Source organism: Oreochromis aureus, linkage group 18 (assembly GCF_013358895.1).
Source record: "Oreochromis aureus strain Israel breed Guangdong linkage group 18, ZZ_aureus, whole genome shotgun sequence".
Lineage (NCBI taxonomy): Eukaryota > Metazoa > Chordata > Actinopteri > Cichliformes > Cichlidae > Oreochromis > Oreochromis aureus.
Genome location: NC_052959.1, coordinates 28,415,775 through 28,434,770, shown reverse-complemented (window position 1 = coordinate 28,434,770; position 18,996 = coordinate 28,415,775). Strand labels below are relative to the sequence as shown.

The following is an 18,996-nucleotide window of genomic DNA, read 5'->3' as shown; positions in this document are numbered from 1 at the left end:
ATAATTACCAGATTAAAAATCTGGTAATTATTTGTTTTTATATTCATTGGGTCCCAATATGTCCAAATATCAAAGAGAAATTAAAAATGTATGCCATGAAAGAGTTCGGGTCTTAGGAGGTTAAAGTTGGCTTTGCAAATCACACAATCCATTGACTCCCATGTTAAACTCTCCAGCTTCACAGCAGAAACGGTCGTTCTCCTTGCTTGGTGCAAAAACAATTTTAGCTTCCACAGTTTTGTTCTCACTCCATATGTTTTCTTAATGTACATGTCAACAGTTTAGCTGTGTCAATAACTAATAGACTTAATTGTTTTATGATTAGGCGTGTAGCCTGTTTGATAAGTGGATGCTGATACAGGTGACTGTAACCAGTAGCTATTTGGTGGGCCAACACATTCTCACTCCCAAAGTGTAACATTTTATGCTAGGTGACAAATCGTCAGTATATTACGCTTCCGGCCACCCAACATGTCCCTTTATTACGAGTTCAGAAAAATGAGGAAACATGAGAACCGTTTAGAATGAATCTACACGTACATTTATTTTGCTTAAATCACTTTGGAAAACACTATCTAACACGATTAAGGTGGTGGTGAAGATTAGGGATAAGGTTAAGGCTGAATGTGTGTTACCGCGGGAGCGTCATTTTATTCGATTTCCACAGTCCAGCGCGTAGCATAGGAACGTTCTCATGGAACGCCTCGGGACGTGACGAATCGTTGGTATATTACGCGTTGGGAGTGAGAACGGGTTAGGTGGGCATAACCTGTGCTAATTCAAGTCATACATCTGTATGTGATTTATATGAATGTGCAATATGAATATTACCAAATTATTTGAATTCTGTGGTGGAGGAAACTATGGCTGCACCTTGCTAAACAAACTAGCACGCATTAGCTCATAATTTATTCACCGTCTTCAAGTATGCTGACTTCTGGCTCCATAAAGGCAAAACAACATCAGCCAAAATGCTAAAATCAGTGTGGAACTTCACAAACCAGTGAGCAACATCCATTATTTACACCTAGTTTAACTAGATGCACCTCTCTCCTTTGTGAGGAAATGCTGCACAGATCAAATGTAGCATTCAAGGTGTGTGCGCCATCGTTTCTGGCATAAAGCCTCAGTTATGAGACCTAAATGACTCATGAACAGGAAACAGGATGTAACAGAAGAGAACTTCTGATGTAAAGGCTGCTGACAATTTTGCCTATTATTCAGTGCAGTTCTTGTTTACAAAGGTGAAGGGAATTTGTATTGACGGATTTTCAGGTAATTATTCAGGATATACAGTTTGGCAGCTTTAGCTGCTTAATACATTAAAAGTAGACTTGTTTGGGTGTGAAAGGAAAAACTGTTGCGTTATGCAATTTGTTTTAGGCCCGTTGAACGATGATGACGATGATGCATGACAATACCTGTTAAATTTAGAGAACAGGGCATGATACCCTTTTAAAAACAGAGTACTGTCTTAGTGTTATCGACACAATGGCTCTCAGTCTGCTGCTGAGTCCAAAAATATTTTGCTGAGGTTGTTAAAAGGCTAATGAGGGAAATCACTGGATGAGACAGGAGTAGATGGGTGCTGTCGGAGAAAAGTGGGCATGCCAAAAAGTTTATTATAGTACTTTATCAAACTTTACCACCTGAAAATGACTGAAAGAGAAGCTTTTGGAAGAACCTTTGAATGTCTGGAGAGGAAGGTGGAGCGCAGACAGTGTTTGCACAGAGGGATCCAGACGAAAGGAAAGGGATCTGGTTAAAATAAAGGGATGTCAAAGAAGAAGGTGTGACAGCGCTCTGCAGAAACACTGAGTCATTCCCAGCTTCAGCTTCGCCTTGCAGGAGGTGAATTTAGCAACAGCTCAAAGTTCACTCTGTAAATGCTCCTGTGATATGTTCCAGATGTGCTGTAAGAAGTTAGCCACAGGGGTAATGCAATACAACACAGCACCATGAGCATGTTAATGAGTTGTAATGCATTTGGAGAGCAGAACGAGGGTGCATGCTTACAATTCAGCACTCCAGTAGCTTGGGAAAGAGGTGAGAAAGAATTCGGGGCTGTGTGAAAAATTCCCATTCCATGTCTGGATCTTATTTATTTTAAGTGGTAATCTGCCACATCCTCATTTGTGTTAAATTTGGCAGCACTGGAAGAACTAAATGGTCACTGTTCTCAACAGTTTTCTTTGCGCTTACTGTAACAAAGATTACTTATCTGCGAGGGTGATACTGTGACACGTTTATTTGTTTTGCTTTAGCTGGTTTCTCAACTGAATGGAAATTATTTCTAATCAGTGAAATCGCATTTTTGTTTTCCCAGTTAGGCCTGTTAGAAATTTTGATAATGCTAGCCGCCCCGTTTCCATAGACTCTATGCAAGTGCATGTTGTTATTGCGCATAAATAATAGACATATGGGACTAGCATAGGCCAAGCTATCCATTTTAGCTGCTGCCTGTGCTGACACATTTGTTAAAGTGGCCACGCCCAGATTTTAATCTTTAACTAAATCCGAACAGATGAGCTATAACAGCAGCTCACCCCCATACCAGTGTTATAAAGGGAGAAATTAGCTACTTTGTACTAAACCTTTCTTTGTACCAAGCTGTAAACATGTTATTTTGCTGAATTTGGAGATTTAGAGTCTTAGAGGCTCTTGTGGCCACTGGAGTAGCTGCAGTTTTTGACACCTCTGCATAATCGTTATTTTTCAGTTCTGGAAGTTGTCACTTGCCCATTTCTCATCATTTAAAATATAGCGTTATTGTTACTGCTGTTAGGTTAAGACCAAACGTTAGGTCTCAACTTTGTTTAGTTTTAAAGACATAAAGATGGAAAAATAGAGAAGTCACACCACAAAGGGCCATGGGTCGGACTCAAACCCTACTGCACTCCGACCGTGTGGCATATGGTCACTGTAGAATTATAGGGACTATTTTACATAACCATCATCTTGTCATTGCATTAATTATCATTTCATCCAAGCATTTATTGAAGCTGCTGGCATTATGTTATAATTTATATTATAGGGGTTATCATAATCAAATATTAACATGTTTATTACAGGTGCAGTATAACTACTTTAAAATGATTGAGTTAAATATATATATATCATAACTCATATGCTGAGTATATTGTTACAGTAAAATAGTAGCTGAGCAAAGGCCTGAATGTATTCAGCTTCTTGTGGTATTTGAGTTTGCTTAGTTACAGGTGACGGAAGGATGTCCAGTCCATGGTGACCTCGAAGGCCTTAGGTCATCACTATATTCGGAAGAGTATGCCACAAGGAGGAACCTCTATGTTGCAGTTAATTCTTAAAATACATGAATGTTCTGTACATGCAAATTATGTGCTTGTAAACGCAAGAAGGGCGTTACAATACCCTGATGTTATAAAAGCAATCTAGAGTGTATTTTGGGTGAGATGTACAACTGTTTTGCAGTTTGCACCTCTCCACGCTGCGTGCATTCATTAAAATCAATTGTTTGAATGACCTCTTCTGGACCATCATTGTTTTACTCTCGGTAACATCACCTGCTCACCCAGTGAACTGAACTGGTACTCACAGTATCACCGCTTAGTCATTTTCTTATGCAGTTAAGACTGTAGCTTCCTCGCCATATAGATTTTGTCAGGTGGTTATATATGTCACGTGAATATCTGTAAAGACTTTTCAAAGGAATTCATAAACTTTCAATAGTCATAGTCTGCAAACGTATTTAGAAACTTGAGAAAGTGCGTCCAAAAAAGAGATGCAGACCAGTTTAATCTTAACCTTCAGCTTCTTTCATCTTTGGCAAATCAAATCAAACCGTAATTATAAAAGTGACAGACCTGGCTCCTTGGGGCACACTCCCTTAATTTTCTGAGGTGGAAATTGCACAATTATTAGCTTACACTGAATTTTGTTAAATTATGAGTTCTTTGTGCTATAAAGTAGCCAAAAAGGATCGCACATTTCTTATGAAACTGTTTAATTCTTGAAGCTCCTGCGACTTTATTATCCACCTTTTCACCTTCCTCTGCTCTGCTTCTACTTGCTTATTAACCTTAACATGCGCTTCCTGTTCTATACATGACGATCAGTAAGTGCGTCCATTAATTGCATAAAATGTTAATTTAAACATCTGCTCTTGGCCCTCCAGATGGAATGCCAAGCATTTTTGCCCTTGAGCAAGGCATTTGCCACGGACAGCTGCATTCGGAGGGCATGAATAGCCGGTGTGGTTAATGAGTGATGTGAGGGGATGGAGAGGAGGCTGCAGGGCTGAAGACTGAGAGACTCTCCTTAACTAGAGTGTGAAGAGACAGACCCACTTCATTAAACGGGCTGTCTGTGCAAACACTCACTGCCTGCAGGACTGGCTGCAGTGACTGAGGGAGTGAGTGTAGCCATCTGCATGCAGCCACACACACAGTTTCTGTGCGCCTCTCTCTCCCTGTTATTTTATGAGCCTTTCTAGGGGAGGACAAGGGAGGGAGAGGTGGAGGAGCTGGGTGGAAGTTTGATGCTATGAATAAAAATGCCATCACCTACACATCACCGTCGGCACTAAGACTTTACAAGTGAGCACTTAAGTCCATTTCTCACCGGGCATGTAAAGCCGTCTGCGAACGCATGCAGAGTAAGACCAGAGACAAAAGGAGAAAGAGAGCAGATTTTGTACACCCAAGGCGAACGTATCCCAGTTTAAACACAGAAAACATCATCTGTCCCCTGAGCTGTCTGAGAGCTACTGTAAATTTCACAACATTAAAATTAAAAGCATTTTTTTTATAAAATGCTGCTGTCTTTTCATAATCATGTTTTTAGAGGTTTTTGCTGCCGTAATAGGCGTATTAGTTAAATAACTTGGGGCCTGTTAATTCACTGAGCTTAGAGAGTCTACGTCTGGGCAGCTTTGGGCTTTGACTGTGTTTCTACTTTGCCTGCTGGTGTAAAATTCGGAATTTTGTGGCATTTTTTTGGGAGCTGATCCTGTATGATTTCTTTAGAAATGTGTTACGGTTGGCTGGATGAAAGTACAAAGCCAATGTCCTTAAATGTTTGCAGATTTAAAGGTGTCCTGGGAGAGCCTGGTCTAAAATGAGCCTTTATTTTACCTCGTTATGCTGTGTCTCCTGTCTGTCTGTATTTCCACTTTTAACCATCTAATAAAGGTGAGAAAAGCTCTTTAATAAATCCAGTTTACACAGTTAGAAAATAAAATATCCAAAGGATATTTTTTATAACTTTCTCAATGACTTTTGCTGACCTGTTCAAGACCTTACCTGTAATCACCACTGTGATTTGCAAGATTAGATCTAGAAAGATCCTCACATCTGTGCACAGTGATACACAGGAGCTTTGTTTTTCCCTCACCGTAAACACAAAGAGACCAAAAAACTTTAAATCAAGATGTCTGCATCAGATACAGGACAGAAAACAAAGCCCTGCTGTCAGACTGACGTGGAGACTCTTTGAAAACTACTACCTAACAAGCTCTCTGCCTGCACGCTAATGCTTTTAGCCATCAGGAAAATCATCAGTCAGCAGTCTGAGTCAAGCTAACAGTCTAGACGAGCTCCAGTCAAAACCCACCGATTAAGTTTCTGTGCGAAAGCCATAGGTGTGTTTATCGTTTCTGGTTCAAATGCATTAAACTGGTCGTGGTTATCTGGGGAAACTTGTTTTTGTTTTAAATATGCATCACTGTGGGGAAGAACTCTCATTAATGTGAGTCTTATCTACGAGCTTCTGACCAACAAGCTGCTAAAGGAATATTTTCATATTCTTTCCAGCTTCCTCAAGAAAACTTGTCTGATAGGTCAGAGGTCAAACTTTGCTTCAAAACAGAAACCCTAGAGCTCGTATGGATTTTCTGTCTTACTCAAGGACGGCACAGCTCGTACAGACCAATCACGTCCCAGCTCTGCAGCTCTTTTATTTTACACATATCAGCTCCGATTCTTCTTATCCCAAATTGCCTCCATTGCTGCCTTGAAAGGATGAGGCTTTGTACATCATATATTACTGCTGTGTGTAATATTTATAAAGCACTAATCAAAACAGCTACTAACGCTTTCAGACACTGTAGCAATAATAAGAGATACATGTCAAAACAAGGACATGAAAAGTAGAGTATAAAAAGGCCAACAAGTGAATAGTGAGTAATGATTTTTTTTCTTTCCCGTCCTACATGTTCTGAGCGCCGATGCTGGAGGCAGTCTGAGCAGTATAGCTGATTTCCAGTGGGTTTTCCTGCCATGACAGCCAGACAGGAAATTTAACAGTGTTTCCCACACAATTAGATTGTGTTTGTGGCGTTTAGGCTGAGGCCGACCTGTGTGCCGACCTCTGTGTGCAGCATCCACACGCTCTTAAATTATTATTAAATCCCTTCTTTAAACAGGTTGTTTCACTGAGTTCAGGATCTATTCCTCAAGAGTGAAACAAACTGACTTATAGATAATACAGATGCAATAAACAGCTTCAGGAAGTGATAAATCAGGAATATGATTGGTAACATCCATACATATTATCATTTTAAAAACCTGTGAAATAAATAGTTAATTCCAAACTGGGTGTGAATGCCAGGTACAGAGAGTATCCTGTGTCCTGATATTCTTAATGCTATATTGGAAATCTTTGCAGAAGAGCTTCATAAATAAACAATGTTTCTTTTTTTCTGATGTAAAGGAGGCCCATCAAACTTTTGCACACAAGAAATCCAGTTCACACAACATCACACAGCTTCCAGGTGCACAGATATAATAATAATGGATTGCATTTATATAGCGCTTTTTGGGACCCTCAAAGCGCTTTACAATTCCACTATTCATTCACTCTCACATTCACACACTGGTGAAGGCAAACTACAGTTGTAGCCACAGCCGCCCTGGGGCAGACTGACAGAAGCGAGGCTGCCATATCGCGCCATCGGCCCCTCTGGCCAACACCAGTAGGCAGTAGGTGAAGTGTCTTGCCCAAGGACACAACGACCAAGCAAGAAGAACTGCCAACTCTTGAGCCACGATCGCCCTTAATGCATGGATAATGAGAATATTAGCACTATAATAAAGTGCTGACAAAATGTGTAGATTAAACAACAATTTTACAAGTAATAAAAAAGAAAACAATATGAAATAATACCATAAAATCTCCTCTCTCTCAGCCTGAGGCATTTCAGCAAACACTGGAGATGGACCTTGACCCTAAAGCACTCACTTTTTGGATTATCTGCTTTCTTAGGCAGTGAATTAATAATAAAGGCGTAACTGTTTTCTAGCAAGCAAGGACAAAATGACTAAAACCAGTACTTTTTTGTACTATAGCTTACTCCAATCTGATCTGAACGCAATCAATTTGATATGAATAGAAAATGTTACATTTTCAAACCCTGTTTTCACCATGAGCTCGTCACATTTGGTGTATGTGGTCTTGAATCTGTTCAACCAGCTTGCATCTGAGCAGACAACCTGTGCAGCTTCTTCAGGCCCAGTTATTTATTTCAGCTCCTGTGTAGCACAAAGAGATGATTATCATAACATACACACACTTACAAGTGTATTCATATAGCCAGACATCCACTTTTTACTCATTTCTACCCTTAAAAGTGTAGTTAAGGTGCTGAATAACATGAGTTGATGTGCAGAATATGGCACAACATGGCCTTGGATAAACAAAAACACACGTATTACTGATTACACACTCACACACACACTTGAGATGTTGTAAAGCGGACAGTGGGTGGACAGAAGGGTGTCGGCTGGTAAAGGATGAGTCGCTGCAGCGGTGGTGGGAGGTCCACGCTGAGGGCAGAGACTGATGAAGTCTCTCGGTGCGCTCGGTGGGATCCCTGCAGCCTCCCGGTGCTTCATCCTGCCATGTGTTCATATTCCTGTTATCTCTGCCTCTTTCTTTCTCTCTGTGGTCTCCCTCTGACTCCCAGACGGAGGAGCCTCATGTCCGATCTCATAGATTCTGTTCACGCTACAGTTTCCTACATCTGATTCTCTTTTCATTTACCCACACATACTTGAGACAGAGCTGATGTTTTCTTATCATCGTGAAAAGAAACAACATGCGCAGTCTTTTGTTTTTTTACTCTAGATGAAGTCCAGTGAATATATGGATCCCAACGTGGGGTTAGATTTAAGCAAAGATCATTTTTATATGAATGTGCAGAGGTCCTAGAGTCACACAAGTCTGATCCATACGCCATTTTTGAGGTTGAGTTATTTAATATCATACTCCCTTGTAAGCTACCTGTTGTTACACAGCCAATCCAGATACCGGCTCTAAATCTAAGCAAACAGTTACATTCGTCATTAATTACAATACTGCATCAGAGCACATTATCCAGCTGAGACCGTTTAATCCTGCAACAGTATTAGCTATAAGGACAAAAACCCCAAACATTTCAAACAAAGCCAGCCAGCTGAGATGGTATTTGGGGAAACGCCTCGATTCAGTCAAAATCCAGAAGCTCTTAGTGTCAACAAAACATGTTTGAGAAAGACAAATATGCTCTTCCTTTGTTGTGGTTTCACAGTATGGGCGTGTCCCTTCAGCTCCTCGAGCAGTCGGAATCAAAGTATTTATGAAAATGCATTCAAGAATAGATAAATCTGTCTCAGCAACACAAGACAGGACCTGTTCTTGCATTGTGGGAGTTTTTATTTCATTTCCTTTTTACAACAGGGATGCATTGAGTTACTATTGTGTGCCAAACAGCAAGGAGGGGAAGTGAAGACAAATTCACTTCCCCTCCTCATTAAACATTTGCAGTAAGCTGGCAGTCCCACGTATAATCAGGAAAATGCCTCAAATCACTAATAAGCAAATCAACAGGAACATAAAAATCATCCTCAGTCTCAACAATTCAAAGTCAAAGTCGTGCACAGCTGCTGTTGTTGTTTTGCAGGATCATAAATCTAAACATGCATCTCCTCTGATTCCCCCACAGGTACGACTATGTGGAAGTTTACAATGGCGGCGACGAGTCTTCGCCCATGTTGGGAAAGTTTTGCGGGAAAATCGCACCGTCTCCGATCATCTCCACCGGGGGGCAGCTCCTCATCAAGTTTGTCTCTGACTACGAGACCCACGGGGCGGGATTCTCTGTTCGCTATGAGGTCTTCAAGACAGGTGTGTAGTTTCAAACAGAACTGCTGTGATGTCCTTGCCTTATCTGCTCAGCAGCAGTAAAAGCATGAGCTGAATGGCTCTGCTGTTTTACATAAATCCATAAATGAATGTGCTGAATACGCCTGGTGAAAAATGGCCCCTTTAAATTCAAATGTAGTTTTAGATATCCAGGTGATTGTTCTGTTGCTCTTGGATCAATTTTATATATCACCTTGTCATACATAATGGGAAAAAGTCTGAATTGAACACCATTTTAGCCATTTAACATATTATTAGGGTGGAAAAATGCAGGAGCAGATGACAAATTGAACAAAATCGCTATACCTGCCCGCTGTGACTGAAAGGCAAAGGCAGCCTATATTTTATGGTAGTTATGGTAACCACTTGTCGCAGTAATTTTGCAAACTTAGTTGAATTTTGAGCTCCATTGAAGCAATCATATTATTTCAGATTGCATATAAAAAAGACCACAATCATGTGACCTATGTGTTTGAATGTAGCAAGTAAGGGACACAGTGACTTTTCAGTAACAATGTAGCCATGCCCTGTGGCATACCCTGCGTATCCTCTGCTTTACTCTAAATCAGACTATAATTTACCAAATGAACATCAGATTGTATTTAATAGGATGTAAAACTAGCAACTCAGACACTTTAACCCATTAGGAGAATATTTATTAACATCGTAAATTAAGTAATGCACTCAGGTTTTTTGTGTATCCACATTAGTAGCCATTAGTTACCCCCTGGTGGCCTTTAGTAGGAATGCAGATTCGAGTAAGTTTTGCACTGGCTCCACTTTTCACACCCAGAGGTCATTTTTATATAATCTATGGATTACTAAAAGGAAGTAAAACAGGAAGAAGTTGGTCAAGTAACCATAGCAACCACAAGTAACACAAAAAAGCTTCCAGGTTAAAGAAACATACTTGGAAGAGAAAATAAAAGCAAGCCGTGACACTATGAGCCCAACCTTGACCTAAACTTAAAACTGGACATGACTGGACAGTCAGTGGAGTGACCTTTAAATGAAGTGATTTACCAAAAACTCTGCAAAAAGCACTTTTTTAAATAGTGGTGTCAACATGTTTGTGACACTTGCTTTGTAAAGTTGATAAATTATAAAATCAGGAAAGTCTTTTCTTACTGATTGTGTAGATGTTTCATGCGTATTATTTTTGCAGTGAGTAAAAACCAATTTGTATGTTAATGTAATCATGACACTAACAGAGATAAGAAATGACCTGAAAATAATCAAAAGTATGGAAGTGCATCTATTATTAACACCAATAAGCATTAAAAGGTGTGCAACTGTACCAACCTGCTGCAACACGTCAACACTCAATAAAACCTGGAATTCGCTCCCTGCAAGAGGCTTTCTCTAAAATTAGGGTTTAACAATATTTTTGGGTTTGTCTGCCTGAGAGCTGTAGCTGAACCTCTGGTACAGTGACCTCTATAGCTGCAGGCCAAACAAACTCAAAGACCCAGAATTCATTGGAGGAACACCAAGTCCCAGATGGGGCAGGATGCTAGCAGGATAGACCTACATAAACACTCCCTCTCAAGGAAGGAACCTTGCTCCCATGTCCTACATTTGTATTTGCTCTTTCCTCCAGGGTCCATTTGAGTAGCCGCCAAAACGACAAGTCTCCTGTGACCGCTTCAATTTTCACCAGTGGGGACTGGAGATAAATCAGATAAAAAGGGAACATGTGTGAGATTCCCCTTCGTTTTTGTTTGTACCCAAGAGAGCAATAACCATTCAGAAAATAACGGCATCCAGAAATAACAATCCCCAGGTGGATTTATGTTAGCAAGTGCTCCATTGTACTATGAAAAATGGATAGGCAAGCGCTCTTTTGTTCTTTAACGAGGTGCACGGCAGTACTATGAGGGGAGGTTAGAGGCCCAGCTCCAACTGAAGCTCCTCCAGGCTCTTCACTTGTCTCTTCTCTAAACTACAAAGTACAGCCCGACTCCTGACTCGAAAACTTTAAAAATATGCTCGTATCAACTTTAATTTCAGGGTACAAAGTGTAGCCGTGACTGATGAATGACAGGATGTCATTAGAGAGTCAGTGTAATAAATCTTTAAAAGTGGGTCAGAAAAGTATTAGCATGGAAGGAACACTGGTCCTGAGCATTTTTCTTTAAGGATCTTTTTAAAGATCCACAAAGAAAGTGAAGATTGGGATTCGCAGGCTCTTGTGAGCCAACTGCTTGAAGAACAGATACAACTTCTTATAATTTTATCTGAGATGGATGGTGGCAATGTTTTAGTTAAAAACAGGCTAGCCACTGTGCTGTCACCCATTTCTACCTTTTGGCCGTTGCCCTGCTTCATTTGCGAAACCAGGCGTCGTGACTGAAAACAGCTTCTTTCTCATTAATTTTACACCAAAAGGCAATTTTCTTGTATTCATTCAATTAAATTTAATTAAAGCCTATTTATATAGCGCCAAATCACAACAACAGTCACCTCAAGGCACGTTATATTGCATGGTAAAGACCCTGCAATAATACACTTGCATATTAATACAGTTGGCGACAGTGGGAAGGAAAACCTCTGGCAAAACCAGGAGCAAGGGAGGAAGAATATTAAATAAGACTTAAAACTAATGAGAGAGGCTATAAATTCATTAGGTCATAATTAGGACTTATTATGAGGCCATAAATCAAGTGAGAAGTCAAAACCGACTCATAGGCTTCTTTTTTTGTTCCCTACTGACCCTTAGAATGAATGCTGGGTTTAGCTAAACCTCTTAACTAATAACCCCAAATGTATGTGCCATTTAATTAAACAGACCCTTTAAAAATGGTTTGAAAAGTCTTGCACTTTGCACTGGAAACAGCTGCAGAGACGTTTCACCACAAGGTCTATTTAGTATTTCTTCTGAGGGTGATTGATCTTAATCATCACCGCTCTTCATCGCTAGGTTTTCATGGAACTGTGCCAAGAGTTTAATTTAGACAAATCATAAATCACTACCAGAAAACTGCTCGCCATCGTTAAAGAACGTGATCAGAATCTTCTCAGCAGCTACTAAATGCACCTTGCGGTGAGTATCTGAAAGATCGTTTTTCAAAATAAAATTGCTCCGATTTTTCTCATATTACCCTTGCGTGTCGATTAAAAAAATGAGGGTTTAACTGCGTGATGTAGGAAGCGAATGAAGCGTAGTTGTCAGATCTGTGAGTGTTGCCATGCTGCTGTTGTCCCACCTTGTAACTGTCAGAGAAACTGTTGTTGTTGTTGAACACGTCCAGCCGCCGTGTCTTGTCTGCAAGCTACTGTTCAGCACCAAGACGAATGCTTCAGAACAAGCTGTTTGAATGTGCTCACACCCATTTTTATGTTATTGCACAGCCTGCACATGCACGTGTTAACATCTTTTATTACTTTTTTTGCTTCTGCATGTGTGAAAATCAGTCTTTGTTGGTAACGCGGTGCATTCATTTGGTTTCCTTTGTGCGTATGAAACAGACAGGTGTGTGGGACCCCAGGCTCATTTAGCTAATGGGCTGTTTGTCCTTGGAGGCAACAGGGGTGACCTGCAGATGAGATGGATGCTCTGGCATAGAAGAGGGGCTGTGAAACTAGGGCACAATACGCGTGTGGGTGGGAGCATGTGTTTGTGTGTGTGTGGGTGTGCTGGCCTCAATATGGGTCCTCTACCTCCTAACAAGTTAAAAACAGCACTTGTACTCACTCAGGTAATCCCCCTGCCATGTCGCTGCCTGGCTCCTCACCACATTTAAAATCCATTACAGTCAGAGCAGCATATTGTGACTCACTGCTAAATGGAGCCACTGCTCCGAGTACTGCTCTTCTTTGTCTTCAATGCACGATTATCTCTCTCTGTTTTTGTCCTTTGAGCGCAGATCTTTTCAGATCTGTGCTCTCTAAAGTATCAGAGGGACTAGATTTGGTTTTGGATATTATATGTAATGTAAGATGGGGGGGTTTCTCGCTGTTGTTATGTGCACTTTTTTATCCTCACACAATAAAATATGTGAGGATAAAAAAGGAAAAGTGATGGAGATGACGAGGTCTCTTCGGAAAGCACTGCTTCTGTTGCATTTGAATTACTCCCTGTTATAAACGTTGACCAGTAGCCAGTATTATGTGTTCTGTGTTAAAACCTTTCAACCCAAGGTTCATTTTGGGAAAGAGGATGGGGTTTGAATGAGAGAAAATTTGAGAGCAAGGGCAAGCCAGAGGCAGTGATGGAGCTGCTGTGGTCAAAAAAAATATTTTTAATGCACTCTGAGCAGCTGATACACAAAGTTCAGGTCGTTGCACCACATGTTCTTCCTCAGATGCCTCGGGATGTTGCAGTCTCATCCTGGGGGAAGAATTCATGGTGCACAACCCCATGACTGATTGAAAAAGCGACACTCATGACCTTATGTGCCACCTTCAGACTTGGAGACTGCAGGTTCTCTCTCAAGCCATCTCTCAGCACCAGTGATAATCCTGAAAGTCGCTTCAGTTTGACGCAGAAGTTGTTGTTTGCGGTCCTTGTTGGAATCACATGTTTAAGGGGATTTTCATTATGTGTTTTAGATGCATGAGGGTTGGAAATGGTACAGAATTATTGACTATTTTAAATCAGGTGTGCTGCTTGTATCCATGAGCTTTTTTTAGGCTTTTTTCTACAAGTGTGAAGACTAAAAGCTAACGAGCTTTTTGGTTCCATTTGTAGTCCAAAGCCTTAACCATACCTTAAAAAAACTTCAGTTCTATCATGTTAATCTCAGTTTTTCTTTTATATTTAAGCATTATTTGCATTTGAATTAAGAAAAACATATGAAGTCTGTAAAAACAGGGGAGCATTGGCTGTTTGCCTGAACACCACGAATGACTTGTTTTTCTTTTCTTGCAAAAAAGTCCTTGTGGGTGTTCTCCGAATGACTGATTCTATCTGGATAAAAGGCAGCAGTGATGCAGTGTTGCTATATCATCATAAAAACCATTCGTGTGCAATCTGCAATGTGGGAATTTCACACAGGAAACTGAAGTTCCCTTTTTTTAACCGACATCAGCGTTATTTTCTTGCACCCATGACCACCAGAGCTACTCAACATTATTAAATGTGACTGTTTTTAAGCCAAGCAAATTAAATGAAAATAAAACACTGGGTTTTAGTATTTTCCCTTTATATGAGAGCCTTTTTGCTAGATTTGACATATGTCTCCACTTACCTTTGCCTAATTCTGTGTATCAGTCTGTGGCTTCGTCCCTCATCTCCAGCCCTCTTTCCCCCCTGTCATTAGTACAAGAAAATCCCTAAACGCTGCCACAAAAAGCACCAACCCTCATTCAGATGACATGTTCTGTTTGGCTTTAAAGATGGCACTAATGAGTGCTGGGCTGTAAAGCTCGGTCGCATCCGTCTTTTGTAACCATAACCATAACTCCACCCTCTGCAGACCGCACAGTGCATTTCATTTAGAAATGATAGCCAAGTGAGGCCTCTTCAGTGTCCTGGAACTATATTTGTCCCAACTCTCCTGTTTTACTACAGCTTTTTCAAACCAGAAACACATGTTTGTCTCTGTGGTTTGGTAGACAAGAGGGGGGGGGTGATTTCTTTCCCCTCTCTCTTTCTGATGTGACCTCAAGCCGCAGCTGATTGAAGGGTCATTGATTGATTGAAAAAAAGATGAAAGTAAGAAGAAGATGGATGGACAGAGGATGGATAAATGGGAAATGAGAGCACCATGTTGTTAAAGGAAAGAATGCACTCGTGTCAGTAACGTAGCACAGTAACACATATGCTTTTGCACATATGCGGCCCCTTTTGACCAAAACATTGTTAAATATGGAAATATACACATCCTGAAGCATGTAAGGGTTTTTTGTCTTTTTTGGCTATTTGATTGCTTGTTTAAGCTGCTGGGGTTTTCTCATTTTCAAGACATAATAGTCCAAGTTACAACATCCAAAACTGAAAAACTGTAGTTCCTCAAGTGGCCACTTGAGGCTGCTTCCATGTCTGTGCAAGTAGACAACCATATATGTGTATAGAGATATATATATATATATATATATATATATATATATATATATATATATATATATATATATATATATATATATATATATAGGGATATAGATATATATATATATATAGATATACATATTTTATATATATATATATATATATATACATAAAATATGGGGGGGGGTTTGGTCTCCCTAGCTTATTTACGCCTCCACAATAAAAGCATGGTGGGTGAAATATTAGAGGCATGCCCATTTTAACTGACAGCGCCACCTACAGGGCCTCGCCTCCACTGAACTGAACCTCTTAATGAAATGATCTGACACATAATTTGATTCACTGTGTAATGCAGGCCATCCAAAAAGTTTGTGCTCTACTGTTTTATTAATCCTTTACTAATTAGCAGGTATGCACCCATACAGTTTAACAATGGTGCTTGCTAATCAAGCTCGCTAACCTCAGCTGATAACTTTACCCTCTCATGTAAAAAAAAACCCCACAAAAGTAAAATGCTACCAATACTGCTAATGCATCTAAACTGCTATATTGAGGCGTAAAAATGTGCAGTCATCAAGCAAATTGATGATGTCATAGTCATAGGGACTTTGCTAATCTTTTATATACAGTCTGTGGTTAAGTCATATTTATTCAAACGGGTACAGATTTGGAATTTTAGTTTTAAATTTGACAAAAGGAAATCATAAACTCAAAGAGCACAACAATGCACGGAGGCAGAGGAGGAGAGGTGAAAAGAGGCTTGTAAACAAAAAGGCTGGTGGTAATGGGGAAATACAGGACTATAAATACTCTGAGAACTCACTGACTAATAAAACAGAAGTGAAACAAGTCAGGTTGTGGAAAACCATCTTAAAGGCAGGAAATACAACAAAGGCATGCAGTAACAGAACAAAACACACTAACATATGTGAACATAGGGAAGCAGTGACAAGAAAAGATGGGGCAGCAGGGAAAAGGAAAAGAAAAACAACACAAAAACACTAGAAAAGTAACCACAGGCAGTGCAAACCATGGCAATGAGGTGCTATCATATTAAAAATAACCCACATTGATTGATGAACAAACAAGTTGCATTATTCATTTTTATCTTCATTAAATCAGATTAATTTCTGTCCTTGATAGACATACCGCAGCACAGATTTCTCAACCTAGATTTGAGAAACCCATCTGCACATTTCACACAGACACACACATAACTCTCGCGCACACACACACAGTCCAAAGTGTGCCAGCTGAGCAGGAGCGAAGCCTCCCTCATCCCTCGCCGCCCATCTTTCCTCATCATTTATCATGTCGCCCTTTTAATGACACCACCTGTGTCAACAGCGAGGGGACCATTTCAGTGTGTGCGTGCCTCTCCTTGTGTTTCTATCCGTGTGTGGATTCGCGTTTGCAGGCATGCTCAGATAACATGCAGGTCACATCTGGACTGGCAACACGAGAAGCCCCCCGCGCCGCAACACACTCACGCTAACACACACACACACACTTTGTTCCTGCCTCCGAGCAACGCTTGACCCGCGTCCACGCCTCGTGTCCTCCTGTCTCGCTCGGAGATCAGTCACTGTCTCGTAACCTCGCTCATGTCACTTTGCAACAAGCAAGGTGTGAACCGCCCCGCCGTGTTGACCGATGCAAGCCGACGCAGAGATTTTACATGAGCAGTGTAAACATTGCGGATGTGACTGTGGAGAAAACAGCTTGTGTACAAATGATGGCAATGACATAACAGCTGCCAAGCTGGCCCGCTGCTCTGTTTGGATGAGGCTTGTGTCACGTGTTATTACTTTGAACTGGGTCTGTGTTAAAAAAAGGTTTGTTTAGATAATGTGAAGATCTAAAAGAGCATGTGATGTTTTCATGCATCTGTTGTGGGTCAGACTCTGAGGCTTCATTGTCCAGTAGACAGGAATCATACTTTCTAAAAACATCTTCCAGGAATTTGATTTGTAGTCAAAGCTTTTCTCAAATCAAATTTTTCTATTTTCCCTTTAGCTTGTAGCAGTTTTCATCCTTCTAGACTATTTTGGTCGGGGTTGGCCAGTTTTGAAGATGATGGCCGTAGAAATCTCTGGCTTCTCTTGAATATAAACTAAATGGCACTCCAGGCCAGATGAACGCTATGTAAATTTAATTTGGGGCTGAACTGTCCTTTCTAAGTTACTGGCATGCACAACTGCAGGTGTAAAAGCACAAAGCAGTTTTCAGTGTTGTTTAATTTAATATACAATTCAGCTGCAGTCACCAAGATTTATTAGACCTATATAATTTTAATTATATATACTTATATAATTAGACCTATATGATATCTGGAATAATACATGCATTGTTCTCACTTTAGATACAGTAACTGCAAAGAAAGCTAAGTTAACTAAAAATAAATATAAGGACTTTAACTATTAATTAAAGCTTAGTACCAGGAACTTATTGTAAAGCGTTGCTCTTTCTTTAAACCTCTTTGTCTAAATGTCAATACTCAATATATTTATGTACTGTACGTGATTTGTGCTTGAAAATATCCACAAATGCTGTTTGCAAAACATAAAAATTAATGCCTGTACAAAAAACTTTACACATAAAACAGAAAGTAAGGAAATTTGTTTAAGAAATAGAATTATAGGCTCACTATGACTTCCTTGAAAAACCCATAAAGTAAATTTAACATCTGCGTTCTGAGCGTGCAAGTTTCATTATGTTATTAGTTGTCATTGCAAGAATAGGATTGTGTTGTCTGTTAGTGTGTCTCTGGGTGCGTTGCTGTTTGTTTACCATGATCAGTCTCACATGTCTGGGATCTTAAATAAATTCCAGTCAAACAACCCCACCCCAGTCACAACTCGGACTCAGTGGGCTCCAACAAGGGAGGGGACCAATCACGACGGAGCGCAGCAGATTGGATGGAAATTGCATGAATTTTGTCAACAAACCACAGGGTTTTTTTCTCTCATTAAGAAACAGTGTGTGTGTGAGTGGGGGGACTTTTTCTATATAAAACAGGTATTTCAGATTCTCCTTATTTTTGAAAATCATTTCCGGTCTTAGAACTTATTACTTCCTTTTTAAGATGTTAAAGCTGCAAAAGTGTTTGGAACTGCCAAAGTTTCAGACACAGGGAAAGGTCAAAAGCAAATATATTCAGTTGATTTTCAACATGTCTATCCTTTTTTTGCCACAGTAACAACTGAAAAGGTCAGAAATCCAAACTGCTGAGGATTTTGTAAACTGTGCCAACACAAACAGACCAAAAAACCACCTCAAAAGGCCTCTGTTGAAGCTCGCGCGGAGTGATTTTGAAGCAGATGAAAAACATTCTGACATTTTGCTTCTCATTCTGTAAATGTTTAAGTTTTTCTGTCCACGTTGCAAAAACATGAATTTTATTGTAAGAAATAAACTACAAAACCAACGTAAGGGCAGACACATTATGACCCCTTACTGCCCCTCAACTCCACAGAGTTTACGCCGTCGTTTAGCTGAGAATTGGTCACCTCTTGACATTTTAAAGCCTCATCTGTATCTTCTCACCTTGCAGGTCCTGAATGTTCCAGAAACTTCACGGCTCCCAGTGGAGTCATCAAGACACCGGGCTTCCCTGAGAAGTATCCCAACAACCTGGAATGTACCTTTATGATCTTTGCCCCCAAGATGACAGAGATCGTGGTGGAGTTTGATAGCTTCGACATGGAGCCTGACACCACGCCGCCACCGGGTGCCCTCTGCCGATACGACTGGCTGGAGATCTGGGACGGCTTCCCTGCAGGTGAGCGGAGGGCTGGGGTGCAACGGGCAAATGTCAGTTGAAACCTTAGAGATTAAAACATGACTGAAAA

At 40.4% G+C, this 18,996-nt stretch overlaps 1 protein-coding gene across 1 annotated transcript in view; it reads left to right on the top strand.

Annotated features, from left to right (window-relative positions):
* Nucleotides 1–18,996, top strand: part of LOC116331633 (neuropilin-1a-like) — a 95,778-nt gene that overhangs the window by 20,272 nt on the left and 56,510 nt on the right. The window contains exons 3-4 of the mRNA XM_031754377.2: nucleotides 8,957–9,138; nucleotides 18,699–18,926. Coding sequence (XP_031610237.2) covers nucleotides 8,957–9,138; nucleotides 18,699–18,926 — 410 coding nt within the window. The remainder of the gene's footprint in view (nucleotides 1–8,956; nucleotides 9,139–18,698; nucleotides 18,927–18,996) is intronic.